General features: G+C 39.4%; 1 protein-coding gene across 4 annotated transcripts in view; it reads right to left on the reverse strand.

Annotated features, from left to right (window-relative positions):
* Nucleotides 1-1,479: 1,479 nt before the first annotated feature.
* The window catches only part of LOC122561620 (serine/threonine kinase receptor associated protein), a 23,778-nt gene continuing 7,005 nt past the window's right edge, over nucleotides 1,480-18,252 (reverse strand). For all 4 annotated transcript variants that reach the window (XM_043713531.1, XM_043713529.1, XM_043713530.1 and 1 more), the window contains exons 2-10: nucleotides 17,843-18,008; nucleotides 15,480-15,615; nucleotides 14,837-14,918; nucleotides 14,683-14,755; nucleotides 13,342-13,441; nucleotides 10,606-10,743; nucleotides 4,208-4,344; nucleotides 2,187-2,336; nucleotides 1,480-1,960 (exon numbers count right to left, since the gene is read on the reverse strand). In XM_043713531.1, coding sequence (XP_043569466.1) covers nucleotides 1,899-1,960; nucleotides 2,187-2,336; nucleotides 4,208-4,344; nucleotides 10,606-10,743; nucleotides 13,342-13,441; nucleotides 14,683-14,755; nucleotides 14,837-14,918; nucleotides 15,480-15,615; nucleotides 17,843-17,954 — 990 coding nt within the window. In that variant the 5' untranslated portion in view covers nucleotides 17,955-18,008 and the 3' untranslated portion in view covers nucleotides 1,480-1,898. The remainder of the gene's footprint in view (nucleotides 1,961-2,186; nucleotides 2,337-4,207; nucleotides 4,345-10,605; nucleotides 10,744-13,341; nucleotides 13,442-14,682; nucleotides 14,756-14,836; nucleotides 14,919-15,479; nucleotides 15,616-17,842; nucleotides 18,009-18,252) is intronic.

Consider the following 18,252-nt stretch of genomic DNA (forward strand, 5'->3'; position numbering starts at 1 on the left):
ATATATTTAGTTAAAACACAGGCAAAAATAAAATAATTGGCTTAACTGTAACTATCAAAATACTTAAAATACTATTTAACTGTTCCAATATAGTAACTCCCCATAAACACACCCTCAGCAAAAGTAAAGCCAGTAAATTAATTGTCTCACATGCAATTCCAGTAGGAGGAAGAGAACCCCAGCTTTTAGCTCTAACAAAGAGGAATACCAATTTCATGACCACAGCAACTGCTAAAGTTAAACTAAAAATCCTAGTTCCATGGAAGCTTGACCCCACTCATGCAGGCTGCTTCTATTGTTCCAACTTTTTAAAAAAAAACCAAGGCCCCACAAACTGTTAACTTTATTGGCTTTGAGCAGATCGTTTTTCACCTCTCTTAACCACTCTTCATTAAAAAAAGGGCAAAATACACATCTTAGAACCACAGTATTGTCACATGGAACATCAGCAGCTACATGCATTCACTAACCTTTGCCACTAGATGGAGCCTGGCCAATCTAAAACTACTGTTCAGTGAAGTTTTTTCAAAAAAATCTTTCCATCTATTGTAGATCATTTTCATCTTATAATCAGTGATGTATTTTATTTTCTAAGTTATTTCAATTGGGAATGCATGCTGTACAAATGGCATGTAAGTTTATACATTTATCGCTCAAAAACAATGTAAAAAAGAACCCAACTCGACTTTGAAATTGATTCTTATGAGAATCAATGATTCACTTAAAGTCACAGTTTTCAGTACTGCCAATTTAACTGTAAGCAAAGAGTTTGCACCACATGTTATGAGGAATTCAAACATTTAATCAATTTGTATCTGTGATATTAAATTAAGAAACCAGTTTATTTTAAGTCTGCATTAGTGTATTTTTTCAACATGCACTATAAAAACAAAAGCAGCCTTCATAGCCTGACCCACTTTTTATTATTTTTAATCAACAGACACGCAACAACACATTTTTCGTAAGAGCATAATAACCCCATGTTGCAATTGAGAAAAGAAAGAAACGGACATATCAGGATCAGGCAGTAACTTAAAAAGGTTTCTAGTCAGCCCATGATTGGGCCACTGCATTAAACATAACCAGAGCTTTACAAAATGCTCACTGATCCTAGATGTTGTATATAATCAAAACAGTTGGCTGCAAAAGTGAATCAATCCACATAGTCAACCTTCAGCTTAAAACATAAAATATAACATAGCTCCTGAGCAGATAAAAGTCCTAATGTAATTACTGCAACTGCTGCTTATTTTCTTTTGCCGAGGACAAAAATAATTAGTAGATCTATTAACATGCATTGAGTCACAAAGCAGCAAAGTTTGAAGAGTAATAAATACACTGTAAAGCATTTTCTGTCTGTTAATGTTTACACATGCATGGGGGACAGTTTAATACTGCTTAAGGGTCCATTTGCATAAATAAATTGTCAGAAATCGTGATAGATTGAAAGCCATTTAAAATGAAAAGAATGACAACAAATGTTGAATAAGGTTTTATTTTAAAGCATAAACGTAGCATTGAACTAATGGGTGGAAAAGAAAAAAAATGGATTATTTTCTAACAGAAACAGACTTGAATCCATTATGTCATAGCTGTAACTTGACCACACTTCCTCAATGAGAAACTTCTGTCAAGATACAATATATACAGGTGTTACTAGTCAGGCCCAATTAAACCACTACATGATGGGAGGCAGCTGCAATGAACATACATAGGTCTACAACTTTCCTTCCTTGCAGACACCAGGTGGTTGTCTTCTAGACAGTTAAAGTTTTTGAATGAATGATATGGTTCCATTTATCAGGTCTGCATTTTCATAACCATATAAAACTGAAGGCTTCCCTTTTTGTTCAGTTCATCACATATTGTTGCTTGTTTGTTTTTCTCATGTTGGCATCTCAAGCTTTTACCTCTGGAGGAGTGCCATAGATTGAATCAGAGTTTTCAGATCCAAGCTCCTCTGTAATTCAAATACAGAAGTGTAAATACAGACAGCTCCCCACATTGACAGCTTAAATTACAAGTATTTCACCCAAAGATGATTGACCTGTACATTCAGCACGAGTTAAACCGTTCCTTCAGAAAATCAAGAGATCTCTATAGAACAAACGCACGCTGCTACACATTTAAAGTATGAAGTAAGATTGACATCAGTTAACTGGGATGATGAATGAAAATGCACTTACCAGGGAGCACACATTTCCATAACCCATATGTTTTGCCAACAGTTGTCTGCCAAAGACGAAGAGTTCCATCTTCAGAACCACTTGCATATAATTCTCCATCAGGACTAAATCTCACACAGTGGACTGGGCCAAAGTGACCTTTGTATGACTCTACAAAAAGATTTAATTTCACTTAGAACAGAGCGAAAACAACAGATATTAAAAATAAAAAGTATATTTTTTTCTTAGTGCAATATTTAAATTTTAAAAACATTAAAATTCTTGCTGTTGGGCAATTCAAAATTACAGACATATACAGCCAAGTATAGCCTTGAGCCACTTCCAGGAAAGATAAAAGATCATGTGTCCAAGTCTCATTCAAAAGATGCAAAACATGAAAACCTATGTTGATACTCCAGTGCTATAGTTAGGGTGTGCTAAAATTTCAGAAATGTCGTGTTTCAAATCAGATATTAAACCAAGCCCTCATCATCAGAGTAACATTATCTGGTCATTAGCACATTGTTATTGCAGGATCTTGAAGTGTACAAACTGACTGCTGTATTTTTAAAAATTCCAACAGTAACAGTACACAAAGTACTTTTTGGCTGTAGAACACTTTAGGACATCCTGTGGTCATGAAAGTTATCTAAACCTAATAGTTTTGATAAAAATAAATTAGGCAAGCAGATTAAATGTACATCTGTAACTTTTAAACTTTGAATTGATGACTCCATCATGAACAAGCCTAACACCTGTTCTTGCTTTTTCCAGACATGCCACTGCAAAGTCTAAAAACAGTATTACTAGAACATCTTACTTTCATTTGCTTAAGATCTCAGCAAACTAACATTACCATTTTCTGCAACTTACTGCAAGCAACAACAGTAGATTCCATTTTTACATGTGAACAGACAGGAATCACAAGGTTCTTATCACTGATGTTGACTGACCTGCGTTTTTCCAACACCCTTAATTTTAACTGAATCAAGTTGGAGACAAAAATATTCAAGGCTATAATGCTTGAAATAACTGCACGTAGCCTAGCTGCTTAATCCAGGAAAATTAATTAAGAATTACAAAGCAGAAGCTCACAAAAACTTTGCATACCAGACACACACAGACTTAAGTTATTTTCAGTGAAAGTTACAATTCTACTAAGTTTTATTCTTGGTTGTGTAATCAAATTAAATGAAATCTCATTACTGACAAGACTTTTAAGATTTAATCTGTGAAACTACAATGATTTCTTAAATTACTGTAGCTACAAATCCAATTGAAAACTAATGATTTTCCTACAATTTTAATGTTAGTCTTAATAGAAAAGGCAATGTTTATCTAGAAGGGAAATTCAACCTGCACCTACCAATATTTAAGGGGTAGTATGAGTTCACCTCTCCTAATTCCAAAGGTCATACTGCACTGACTGAACAGCAACTATAAATAATTCACTAAAACATGTAATGGTCTTGATGTACCCAAATTCCAAGGAAAAAAAAAGCAAGATTGGTCATTAAAGACCATAAGATATTTGTTGCCCTTTTAGGAGTTCCACTGGGCTTGTTCACATTGAACTCCTGCTGTTGCTCTCTCCACAGCAGTCAACTGCTTCATTTGAAGACAGTGGTGCAACCTCTTAAATGGAATGACTGAAATCAAATTTGGGGCAACTGCATTCACAAAACTGCAAAATGCCATGAAGCTTTTCACTGATCTCAAAACTTCATAATGATCCAGAAAGTATCCAAATACACACGCGTTGACTACAGAACATGTCTTGGATCAATTTAAACCAAAACTAGAAAGCAAATGCACAACTGAATATTGGACTAATTCAACATTTAAGAACAAAAATTAACATGACGATTGTCGATTTCTACAGATGTATAGTAATCCAAAATGGTACAGATAAAATAAGATCACTCTATATACCGGAATTATACAAACATTAGTAATCCTATTTGCAGCAGCAAAGAATTGTGACTTGAAATATAATTTTCACAAAACAGCTAATCCACATGAAAAAAAATTAAACTACTTACCTAAATCCTCGCCTGTATTATAATCAAACTTGTATAGTTTGAAATCATCACCTCCTGCAACAAAAACGTCTTTCTCAGGGTGAAGAGAAGCAGAGTTGATTGATGCTGGTGCGTCAAAAGATTTGATCAACTCAAGACTGTAAAACATTAGTACAAAACTTGTCAGAATGTATCCCAAATCATTAAAATATTTCCATTTGCTGAAATGTATTATATGTACTCTACAAGCACGACAAATATACTGATACTGTGGTACAGAAGAAATTCCTAAATATGACTGGAATAAGATATAATGATGCACTCTACTCAAGAATCCACAAACAATGTGGGGAGGAGGCAAAGAAATGTGTTTTTTTAAAAAGAGCAGAAAACACTGGGAACGGGTGGTGGAGGAGAGGAGAGAGACTGGGAGGAATGGAGGAAGTGAGGGAGGCCGAGTTAAATGAGTATCTCAATTCTTTCAAACATTGTAATGAGAATACAGCAAATACTGGAAAAAATTACATGCACTGGTACCTCTAATGCTCATATGAACTGGCGTCAGACAGAAGGGTCCACAAACAATTGGTAAATTTAAATGGGATTTCTGTGCTTGTAAACCACTACTTCAGATAAAATAACTTTGGATATGGAGTTCCCAGTCTTGACATTTTTCTGCTACGCCTCAGTGGTAATACAATCTAAGAAACTAACTAGAAACAAAACTACTAGGCATATGTTATCTGCATTATATACGATCTTCAACGCTTTTTGCTTATGTTCAGTGCTATTCACCCATTGCTAGGTCCTATTTAAGAGGATGATGAGAACCACAAAGATCAATACGGATTTTCAGTGAGGTAATTATAAGGAGAAGTACTGATTGTAAATTTCATCCCAACATCCCTCATGGTCTGGGAAATTTCAAATAAGTTTAAATTATCTTATTGACTGTTAAGTTTGAATCAAAATGCCACAACTGGGCACTGATTGGACAAAACCATGCGCTTCATTTCGGCAGCAACTTTTAATGTAAGAAACTATACATTTTGACCACTCAACAACAGAACATAATCTCATTCTCAACCAACAACAGTAGCTACACTTCTCAGCACAGTTCACTGCAGAGTAATCAGTTTCAGAACAAATTAAAATTTTCCCCTCGAGTCAAGAATACTTCAACCCATTTTAAACTGGAGTGTCAATATGACAGATCAAGTCACTCAGCAGACTATGGAACAAATGAGAATATGCTGACCAATGTTCCTTAACATTTCAGAATACAGGTTGCTCTTTTCTAATACGATGGCTGATTCTTGTGCAACCCTGCATTATAGAAAAATTGCACTTTAGAAACAGCACCTAAAGTGCTGGCAATGTAATCGCATTACAGCCAACACTATTTAAAAGTTCATGCTTTAGAAACAGTGCCTTCAATTCACCAATCACATTGCAGCAAATTAGCGTTAATGAAACACGGGTTATAGCAGAATGACCTGCATTTCACTATGGTTAGTCTTTGCACCAAGCCTCTGGTTTTAAAATGAAGTTTAACACCATATCACCATTGGCTTCTAACGTACCTGTCTTCTTGCCTTTTTCTAAAACTCAGATGTGCACCAGAGACTTTCCAATTGTGGTATTATACAATCACATCAAATTCTTTAGCTGCACTGGTCACAAGTCTTAATTCCCACTGTTTACAGTAATCTCCAGGAATTCTCAAGGATCCATCATTGGTCTCTCCTGTGTTATATGCTGTTCCTAATGACAATTCCAGATGTAGGATCAGCTCACACTACACACTGACACCTTTGCTCTACCTCTGCCATTACATTACGTATTTGACATCTAGCTTAAATGAATCAGTTTCTTAAAGATATTGCAAAACTGAAATAATCATGCTATCCTGAACACAACTAATTTGACAAACCCATCAATTCTTTATCCACCACTCTTTCAGTCTCCAGTTTAAAGCTGTGTTGCAAGATGAGAGATTTATATATATCATTAAGTTTAGCATTCGGATTTTATACTCACGGTACATGGGTTTTGGTCTGTATGTATGAAGGGATAATAATTAAGTTCAGTATTTCTGGATCCATGACTTTTTAAATTATTAGTTCAAGGAATGTGGGCATCACTGGCTGGGCCAATATTTATTGCCTCATTCCTAATTACACTTGAGAAAGTGATGGGAAGCAGTCTCCTTGAAACACTGCAGTCAATTTGTTGTAGGTAGACTAAATGCTGGAATGAGTCAAACCACACTTGACTGGGACCCTCGAAGGGAATCATTTGATTTTTTTTATTGCAAGGGTTTTATAATCAGAAAGTGCGAACAATAAAATGCATCAGCTTGCTTGTGTGTTTAGAAGAATGAAGAACTGAATTTTGCTGAGGATAAAGCCATAGATTGGAGTGCTATTGGGGTAGTTGGTAGATAACAATTTGTGTTATGCGTAAATACCTTGGTACGGTCTACATTACCTTCATTTCTATTGTATAATCTGTTCTCTTTTTAATTGTTAAAATCAAACCTGCAACCTTGTGTTACGTTTCAGTGAAAGACTATGAAACTGAATTAAAATACAAAACATGATCTACCAGGCCAGATTTCAATCTGGAATCAGACTTGTCCAGTCACATCAGCTGAGGACTGTTGCAACTTGAGCCTTTTGTTCCAACTCCAAACTGAACTCCTCAAATCAATCCATCCTTCATAAACAGCTAATACAACACCAAACCTCCAGCCAACCCCCTTTGCCACTGAATCTTACACCCCTGGTTTTGTCACCTCCAATCTTCCTCGAAGAACTCTCTTCCTTTGTAAAATTCAACTCAACCAAGCATTCAAAATTTATATCTCAAAATCTGTGGGCCTTCTCCACCCAACTTCTAATCCCATCCAGTCCAATGCTTCCACTTCTTCCCTAACGATCTATTTTTCATCGTTACATACACTATCTCCAGCTATTAACAAAAGATATCCCTTCCTAAAATACTCCAACATTCCTTCTCATTTGAAGGCCTCCTGTGACAAAACTTCATTCAATCTTCAATTGATACTGTACTACAGATCTCATTTGGTACTGTGCCCAACTCAAGAACAAGGAACAACAGTATGTTATGCGTCCCTTCAAGTTTTAAGCCAATCATTGAGAGCATGGTCAATCTGATTTTACCTTGAACATCACATTCCTGCATAAATCTTATGATCTTGCATCCTCTGGGTTATCAAGAATCTATGTAGCCCTGCCTTTAAAATAATTGAAGATTCTGCATCCACTACCTTTTGATGAAGGGAAGTTCAAAAAACGCAACTCAACTGTAATAACATTTTTATGACATGTTAAAACATTTTTACTAACATCTAACATTTTCTCCATGACAGACTAACCTGCTTTCTGCCTCCATTGCTTTTTGAACAGAAAAGTTACATTAAGTATTTTCCAACCTAAAGGATCCTTACCTGAATCTAATGAGTTCTGCTAAATTAAAACCAGTGCATCAACTATCTCATGAGCTATTTCTTTCATGACCCGAGGTTGAAATCCATTCTAGTCTTAGGGACGTGCTAACATGCAGTTCTGACAATTTATTCAGTACTACTGGTTTGTAAATTTGAGCTCTTCCTTCTCTTTTAATTCCCGGTTTACAGCTACATCCACGATGTTTCTTGAATTCTCCAGGGAATACTGATGCAAAATATCAGTATTCAACATCAACATCTTTGTGGAGTACTTTCCCTTTAGTAGGCACTATAAAAATCCAAAATGAAACATTCTCCCTAACAATTTGTGGGTATTAAACATTTTCATAAGAGTCCTTTTTGCAGGTAAATTTACATTTCTAAAGATTAAACTGACTTAAGCTCAGAGGATTCATTATGTTATGACACGGCAGCAAACCCTTCTGTTAATTAAATCATTGGCCCAGAAAAGCTCACCTCACCTTGCAATCTGTTGAAATATGAGTGACAGAACACCCAAATTCCACTATTTATAGAAAATAATATCAATTATTCTTTAACTCCAAAGTGAACATTAAGCAATGCTTCACAACTCTAGGTCCCCGTTTCTCTTAACGGCTTATTATCTGCCTCCAACTCTAAAACAATATGCTGTCCCAATAAGACTTATTAAAATTACATCAACTTAGTTTAAAAACCAGGCAAAAGTGAGGACTGCAGATGCTGGAGATTAGAGTGTGGGGTGCTGGAAAAGCACAGCAGGTCAGGCAGCATCCAAGGAGCAGGAAAATCGACGTTTCGGGCAAATGCCTCAGAGGTGGAGGGATAAATGGAAGGGGGTGGGGCTGGAGAAAGTAGCTGAGAATGCAATAGGTGGATGGAGGTGGGGGTAAAGGTGATAGGTTGGAGGGAAGGGTGGAGCGGATAGGTGGGAAGGAAGATAGACAGGTCATGAAGACAGTGCTGAACTGGAAGGTTGGAACTGGGATAAGGTGGGGGGAGGGGAAATGAGGAAACTGGTGAAATCGACATTGATGCCATGCGGTTGGAGGGTCCAGAGGTGGAAAATGACGTGTTCTTCCTGTGGGCATCGGGTGGTAAGGGAGTGGCAACTGAGGCGGCCTAGGACCTGCATGTCCTTGGCAGAGTAGGAGGAGGAATTAAAGTGTTTGGCCATGAGGATATCTGTGGAAGTTGGGTTTGTCGAAAATGTCAGCTACCTGGACTACACCACCTCCCACCCTGCCTCCTGCAAAAGTGCTTTCATTTATTTCCAATTTCTCGGTATCCATCCCCAGGAGGATCAGTTCCACCACAGAACATACCAGATGGCCCCCTTCTTTAAAGACCGCAATTTCCCCATCCGCATGATTGATTATGCCCTCCAATGCATCTCATCCACTTCCTGCATCTCCACCGTCGAACTCCACCACTCCAACAAGGACAGACCCCCACCCCCCCACCCCCCAATCTCCGTATACATCGCATTATTCGCCGTCATTTCCGCCACCTACAAACAGACCCCGCCACCTGATATATATTTCCTGCACCACCCCTATCAGCTTTCCGTAAAGACTGTTACCTCCAAGACTACCTTGTCAGGTCCATGCCCCCTAACAACACACCCTCCTCTCCTGGCAGCTTTCACTGCCAGCGCAGGAACTGCAAAACCTGCGCCCACACCTCCCCCTTCACCTCTGTTCAAGGCCCCAAACGAGCCTTCCACATCCATCAAAGTTTCACCTGCACTTCTACAGGTCATTTACTGTATCCATTGCTCCCGATGCAGTCTCCTCTACAGCGGGGAGACAGGAAGGCTTAGCACTTCAGAGAACGTCTCCGGGACACCTGCATCAATCAACCTCACCGCCCCATGGCCAAACACTTCAACTCCCCCCTCCCACTATGGACAGGCAGGACCTGGGCCGCCTCCGTTGCCACTCTCTTATTATCTGACACCTAGAGGAAGAATGCCTCATCTTCTGCCTCGGGACCTTCCAACCCCAGGGTATCGATGTAATTTTCACTAGTTTCCTCATTTTCCCTCCCCCCACCTTACCAGTGTTCCAACCTTCCAACTCCCCACCACCCTCATGACCTGTCCTACCTGTTCATCTTCCTTCCCACCTATTCACTCCACACTCCCCTCCGACCTATTGCCTTTACCCCCACCTCCATCCACCTATTGAACTCTCAGCTACCTTAGCCCCAGCCCCACACCCCCCTCCCATTTCTCTCTCCACTGGAGGCTCCGAGCCTCATTCCTGATGAATGGCTTTTGCCTGAAATGGCAATTTTCCTGCCCCTCGGATGCTGCCTGACCTGCTGTGCTTTTCAGCACCACAACTCTACTTTAGTTTCAAAGCCACACAACAGCTGTCCTCTTTTGTGTCTTTCTTCATCCAGCTGAAGATCGCCCTGGGTCATCATCTTTCTTTTTACTGCGAATATGTTTCATATAAGAAGGTACCTTTAGTAGAGAGTGTTTCCGAATTTTTTGGATCTTGTTGATGGCAGTTGCTCTGTGTTCAATTTTCAAAATGCCTGTATTTTATATCCCCAATATCAGACTCGTTCATTGGTTCAATGTAGGCATTACAATAAATTCAAACTTGATTGGATTTTAGTATCCTGAGGCATAATTTAAACTGATTGGTTAAATTCAAACTGTCATTAAAATAGCAACCAACTCAGGTATCCATATCAAGGCCAAATGTTATATACTTTCAATTATCCAGTACACTGAGACTGCCTTCTAGTATCCAGTTATATCACACAGGGGCTTCTAAGCTCTCACTTTCCAACAGCATTCACTCTCTCAAAGGTACAGTACACATCTTCAACTACATAACAATTGCAAAGTGCCCGAATGATGAATATTTAAGTTCTAAAGACAGACAACGTTTATCACACTAACTTAAAACAGACCTGAAATGATTTAACTTACCTTAGTGCATTGTAAAAAGCAATAGTTTTTCCATAAGTTAAAACCAGAATCTCTCCATCAGGTATATACTCAACACTGCTTACAGATGACCCAACATGAATAGTTTGCACTTCAATCATACTGGACCTGTCCCAGAGCCTGTAACAATATCAAGTATTAGAATACTTCAAATAAAGCTTCACCCATAGTTTAACAAGCTTGAGGAATATCTTCCCGTCATTTATTCATGTTAAACAAACTGCTGATATCTACCAGATCTGCCTTTCAACTGTAGCCAAAAGTCAGATGTGCAGTCTTATTTTAATTACAGCATGTACTTGGGTAACAGTAGTGATTCTAAGACTGATTCTTACGTCTTGACTTTTATATGAATAAAACTTGAGGTTGAAACGCATTCTTATCCGTTGCCTTGCAATCACAGCTGCCAGGTCACAGACTGTAATCCTTGCTGCCAAAACCAGTACAAATTAAGTCAAAATTATGGGCATCTGCACAAGGAACTGATTCACTGCAAATGGGGGAGATGTTCGCAGGTAAGGGGACGACTTAAGTGGAAAATGGAAAGCCTTCAGAAATGAGATAATGAGTGTCCAGGAACACTCCTGGACACTCATTATCCTGTCAGGGTGAAAGGAAAGTCTGGTAGATGTAGGGAATGCTGGACGACTAAAGAAGTTGAGGGTTTCGTTAAGAAAAAGAAGGAAGCATATGTCGGGTACAGACAGGATCGATGAAGTGAATGCTTAGAAGAGTATAAAGGCAGTAGGAGTATACTTAAGAGGGAAATCAGGAGGGCAAAAAGGGGACATGAGATAGCTTTGGCAAATAGAGTTAAGGAGAATCCAAAGGGTTTTTACAAATGACAAAAGGGTAACTAAGGAGAGAATAGGGTCCCTCAAAGATCAGCAAGGCGGCCTTTGTGCGGAGCTGCAGGAGATGGGGGGAGATACTAAATGAGTATTTACTGTGGAGAAGGACATGGAAGATATAGAATGTAGGGAAATAGATGGTGACATCTTGAAAATTGTCCATATTACAGAGAAGGAAGTGTTGGATGTCTTGAAATTTATAAAGGTGGATAAATCCCCAGGACCTGATCAGGTGTGCCCTAGAACTCTGTGGGAAGCTAGAGAAGTGATTAGTGGGCCCCTTGCTGAGATATTTATATCATTGATAGTCACAGGTGAGGTGCTGGAAGACTCGAGGTTGGCTAATCTGGTGCCACTGTTCAAGAAAGGTGGTAAAGACAAGCCAGGGAACTTTTAACCAGTGAACCTGACATTGGTGGTTGGCAAGTTGTTGGAGGGAATCCTGAGGGGCAGAATGTACATGTATTTGGAAAGGCAAGGGCTGATTCGGGACAGTCAACATGGCTTTGTGCGTGGGAAATCATGTCTCACAAACTTGATTGAGTTTTTTGAAGTAACAAACAGCTTTGATGAGGGCAAAGCAGTAGACGTGATCGTGGGTTTCTGCCTCTACAACCTTTATGGCGGTGAGTTCCAGATTCCCACCATCTTCTGGGTGATAGTTTTTCCTCGCATCTCATCTAAACCTCATGCCCCAGTCATTGATCCCTCCACCAAAGGAAAGTGTTCCTTTTTGCCTACCCTATCTATGCCCCTCATAATTTTATACATCTCAATCATTAGAGCATAAGAACTAAGCAGGAATAGTCCATGAAAGACCTTGAGATTATTCTGCCCATTAATATGATCGTGGCTGATCTCATGTAGGCCTCAACTCCTCAAATCATGTCCTCCCTCAATTTCTGCTCCAAGGAAAGTTCCAGCCTGTCCAATCTCTCTTTTTAACTGAAACTCCCCAGGCAAAATCCTGATGAATTGCCTCTGTACCCTCCCCAGTTCAAACACATCCCTCCTACAATGTGGATTCTAGAACTGTACAGATATCTAGCTGTGGACGAGCCAACATCTTAAACAGTTCCAGCATAACCATCTTGCTTTGACTAATAAAGGCAAATATCCCATAATTGTTCACTACCATTCACGACTGGAAATGGCTGGACTGCAGATCTGATCCGTTGGTTGCTTAGCTCCATCACTTGCTGCTTATGCCATTTGCCATACACATAGTCAATCGGATAGTTTCACCAGATTGACACCTCATTTTTAGGTTTGCCTAGTGCTGCTCCTGGCATGCCCTCCTGCATTTTTCATTGAACCCTAGATTGACACCAATGGTTGAGTGGGGGGATATGCCAGACCATGCAATTCTGCTGCTGTTGATGGCCCATAGTGCCTCATGGATGCCCAGTCTTGACATCCAGTATGATGAGCACAAAGTATTGGGGTTGACTTTTGTTCAAGATCGACTGATACTCATGTATATACATTCTAGGACTTTAAGCAGGTCACCAGACAGAACCTTAAAGAACAGTCTGAGAAAATCAGAACTTCAGAGAGAATTACGTTGGGAAGATGATTTGTGCAGGGTAGAACTTACACCAATATATTGCTGCTAACAAAAATAAAATAGTATGATAGTACGGATGCTAGAAATCTAAAACAAACAGAAAATGTTCTAAGTACTTAGATCTAGCAGTCAACTTGTGTGTCATCCAAATTTGGGTCTGCCCCTACCCCACACAAAAAAGTAGTCAAGCTTGATAGCATAACTATTTTCCTTAAAAAAGGTCAGAAATATTTTACAAAAGGTACAATCCACATAAATATTGTTCACCTCAAACTTGAATTCTTCAGCAAAATCCCATACCTTACAGTCTTGTCATCAGCTGCTGAAATTATCTGCCTGTCTCCATTACACCACAGCGCTTTCTTAATACCAGAACTATGACCACTGATCTCGAGAGGCTCTGACAGAGAAAGAACATCAGGACTTGCATGTGACCACCATATTTAACAAAAGATGAGTGAACATTTTTTTTTCTTCTAAGAATGACCTGTGAATGGCTTGACAACTGGAGACTTAATTTACAACCTATAAAAATATTTAGGTTTTTCCATTCACTCTCTCCCAGGTTCACCTTTAAATAGACTTCAGATTTTCTGGCTTTACTTTTGACACTTATTTTCCATCAGTGGCCTTAATACTTCAATAATATTTGAAAGTAAGTGCACACTCAGACAGATTTTTAATGCTTCGTCAAGTACAATGGATTCCTGCAGTTTACGGTCAATCTCTTCTCAAAGATCTTAAAGATTCGATTTGGACAAAAAAAATTGCCTGTTTCAATAATTCATCTACTGGAAAATTGGCGAGGCTAAATGTCAGTGCCCTCTTTGAATTAAGACATTAAACCATGGCTCAACTGACCCTCCCATGTCGGTACAAAACATGCCACTGCCACCTTTTGAAAAAGCAACAGGGCTTTTGAGAGACCGCATCTGGAGCAAATTAAAAGTATTTACTTGCTATACAGGAGGGTAGCCAACGTTTACCAGGCTGATTCCTGGGATGGCAGCCTTATCATGTAAAGAGATTGGGTCAACTGGGCTTATATTCACTGGAGTTTAGAAGAATGAAACAGGATTTCATTGAAACAAAATTCTGACAATGATGGACAGACTGGAAGCAGGGATGCTGTTCCCTTGTTCCAGATTCTCTGTGCAACAAGAGCTCACAATCTCAAGCTAAGTGATAATCCATCTGGACTGAGATGAGGAGAAATTTCTTCACTCAGTGGAACTTTCTTCCAAAGAAAGCTGTCGAGACTAAGCCACTAAACATATTTTAGAAACAAACATTGATTTCTAGAGGCTACAGGTATAAAGGAGTATGGGAAAAAGCAGAGGTACTGCTTTAAGATAAAGGATCAGCCTTGACCACATTGAATGGCAGAGCAGGCTCAGTGGCTGACTGGACTACTCATGCTCTTATTCTTTCTGTTTCTAAACTGGGGACCTAAAACAAGTTTAGCATGAAGAAGAGTGTGACAGAAGAGTCTTCAGCACCACGCATTTAAATAGTTAGACAATCTCTCTTTGCAACATTGTAATATGGTTGCTGAAATCAAAGCCACAGTTTCATATGAAGCTTGCTATGAATAATAAGTGCAAAGGTTAGTAAATCTTTTTGATATTAATTATGCCTCACCTGATTCAGGTTTGTTCAAATCATAAATACGCAAAACTTTGTCTTGCCCACCAGTCAATAAGTTGTTGCTATCCTGAAAGAAAACAAAACAAGCTTAAAAAAGGTTTTAATTTTTTTGGATACAAATAAGAATTGAAATAGAAATGGACTTTACCTCCGTGAAGTCCACAGTTTTGACAATGTGCTTGTGGGCTAAGGTGATCATTTCATCACCTGTCACAGCATCCCACACCTTGCTGAGGATTAACAATATGGATAAATTCAGGTGAAATAACTGCATGTGAAAATAAATATCTAAGAATGCTGAAACAGTTTCCCCAAACATCAACTACGAATCAACTTTAATCTCAGTCTTGGCTCAGGTTTACATATACTTTATCGAATCAACAAAGCTACTAAAACTGATCAAGTTATCAGGAACCTTCAGTGACTGTGTGACCAAGTTAATTTGTGGACCTCAACGATACTAAATGATTTTTGGTGTTTTCATTTGGATTGTCCATTAAAGAGGCAGCTAAAAAAAAACCCTTCCAAAGACTCAAGATGCAATTAATCTGTAGCCGCCATGGATAAACTGAACAAATAGCCAGCAGTGAGTAGCCAGACAGCTCACACAATGTCACTTTTTTGCAAACAGCGTTTTACAATTCTTTTCATTTGGTTTTATTATCTTCTTTCATTGCAGTTTTTTTCTTAAATAAGCCACATTCAGAACCTCCTTGAGTTAACTGTAGTATATTGTACGACTAATAAAATCATTTGCTGCCTTTGTGATTTATGTTACAAGAGGTACTCACGCTGAAAAATCTGCTGCTGCGGTTGCTGCCCTATTGGCCTCTTTATTTAATGTGGCTCCCCAGACAGCACCTTTGTGACCCAGAAACGTCCCAATCCAGTCCCCTGTGTCACCTTGGCGCATCATGGGCTTGCCATCTGAATGGATATCAAATATTATAATTATAATTAGAGAGATAAAACCTACATCATGCTTTTACCATAGCAAAGCATATAGAAGAGGCATTCATCAAAAGTTGGCACTGAGTCACGTGAGGAAATATTGGGCAGTTGACCTAAAGCTTGTGAAAGAGACATTTTAAGGAGCTCTGTAAAGGTGGAGTGAGAATTTGAGGGGCAGAAATGATTGAATAGGGAATTCCTTAATCTAACATCCAGGCAGGTGAACTGGCAATGACAACTACAGATTACAGATTAGATTACAGATTACATTACAGTGTGGAAACAGGCCCTTCCTAAAGCTTGTGAAAGAGACATTTTAAGGAGCTCTGTAAAGGTGGAGTGAGAATTTGAGGGGCAGAAATGATTGAATAGTGAATTCCTTAATCTAACATCCAGGCAGGTGAACTGGCAATGACAACTGATCAGACAGTCTCAGTCCTTGTGTCCAGGGCTATAAGCTTCTCATTCTGGTTAGTGATGGTGTTGGCAGATAGGGGAAAGAGCTTAAAGATGAATGCTTCCAAAACAGAAGATGACGTGAGGGGGATATTTCTGCACTTCAGGTTGATCCTGTAGTGAGAATTTTGATGAAATCAAGGCCCAATCTCTCTGTAGTACTTTGCACAGTCTGACAGCAAATGACTAAACCTGCGATCTCATTAAAATCTACATCCCCTAAATTTGAAGGAGCAGAGATAAGAGCCATACTAGGGAATTGCTGTGGATTAAAGTTCGGGTAGGAATATAATGATTTTATTCCAGACTGATAACAAAAGGAAGGCAAGAGTAAGGTTCAAAAGGTCAGTAGTTGGAGAAATATTTTGATGAATGGAGGGCCAAAGAGAATATTAAACTCCTAAATACAAAACTAAGTAATTTGGCAGAGTGCTTTTCCAAGGGTGAGACACAGAAGGAACTGGGGTTGGGGGAGGGTGCAGAGAATCCATGACTGACACAGGGGAAAGAGGTCAAGGTAAAGGAATGACAGTGAATATGTACTGTATACGGAATTTTATATGGAGAGAAACTTAAGGAAACCTAGGAGAATTTGAAGAGAGCACTGCATGAGTGAGACAAAGGTTGAAATTCAAGGAGAAAAATCACAAAGAGATCGAGAGAGGAAAGTAACAAAAATGAAAATTATCAATTCTACAAATAAAATGGCAATCATGCTGAAATCTCAATACTTAAGCAGTATTGAATCATGGCAATTAATACAATAGTACTGAATTTTATACATTTTACTTGCACCTCAATCCACAGATAGGACTTTTAACATTCCTGTAATATCGAACTGCAGTGTTTGTTTAAAATAAAACACTAACTTTTGCAGATGTTATTTAGTCCTAAGTCTATTTCTGATAATTCAGTCATTATCAACAGCAGAAATTAAAATTCACCAAATAATTTGAATTAAGCAACATCAATAGTACAGTATACTGTTATGTTCAAGGACGATTTAACTAAGATTGCTCTACTACGAATAAACATTGTTATTTATATTGATTTTACAAAAATCAAGGGGAAATAATGTGACTTTGTTGTCCCTTTGAAGCCTGGATGATAATCAGGTCATTTGAAACTGAACTTCAAACTGCACATTGGGATTCAAAGTTTGTAAGTAAACATGAGACAGAAAACAGGATATTATAGACAAGTAAATCTACCAACAGGGAACATACAAGAATCAACAATTCAAAAGAGTGAATTGTACAGATGCCGAGAGTGAGGCCTTTCTCTCAGCAGTTCTCGTCACCTGCCACAGGTTGAGTGTTGTCATACACTTTTCCTGCCAGTGGAGATACTATAAGTCACTCTTGATGACAGATGTTTAAAGCCCACCTAGAGGGACACCAGAGTTTGTGACACCTCTTCCTCAAACACCACCTTTCAGAATCTGGCAACAGGTTACACAGGTACAAATACCTGCAATAATTCCACTCAATTCATAGCTTTAAAAAAAATGCAAATATTGACAAAGGTCACAGCCACAAAACAGAATTATTTAATGCGACTGCGGACGAACAAGTCGGAATGCCCTTGTGGTCACTAACAAAGCTTAACTCGACACAAATGTAATTTTAATGTCAGAACATGTCAACACATGGAAGTTGGCGCCGCGAGTTTGTCCGAGCCCCCAGCCCAGAGCAGAGACTTAAAGCCGCGATCCTCCCGTGAGCCGCTAGCCGACTTCCAGGCTCACCTTTACAGGCGCTGATTAGGAAGTAACCGTAAGGTGTGATCCCGCTGAAAGCCAAGTCGACCACGGGCCTGGTGTGGCCGCTGCAGGTCAGTGGAGTTTGCCTCATCGCCATCACCAACCTGGGGGAGCAGGGACCAGGAAGAGCGGCTCAGGGCTCCTCGGCAACCTACACACACAGAGAGGGAGGGAGATGGGGTTAGAGGCCGCAACACTCGCCTGTCAGTCCGCCCCCTTACCCAAACCAACAACCCCAAACCGGCTCTCTGCACAAACCGGGAGCTCCTTGCCCCACCCCCCGCCACGTTTGACGTTTCTCCATGGTCCTACTCATCACCAATTTTGCCTCCCACCCCCCAGGGTCCCACTCTTCTTCAGAATACCCCCACCCCTCCAAACACACCTACCCCAGG

The sequence above is a fragment of the Chiloscyllium plagiosum genome, chromosome 23 (assembly GCF_004010195.1).
Source record: "Chiloscyllium plagiosum isolate BGI_BamShark_2017 chromosome 23, ASM401019v2, whole genome shotgun sequence".
Taxonomy (NCBI): domain Eukaryota; kingdom Metazoa; phylum Chordata; class Chondrichthyes; order Orectolobiformes; family Hemiscylliidae; genus Chiloscyllium; species Chiloscyllium plagiosum.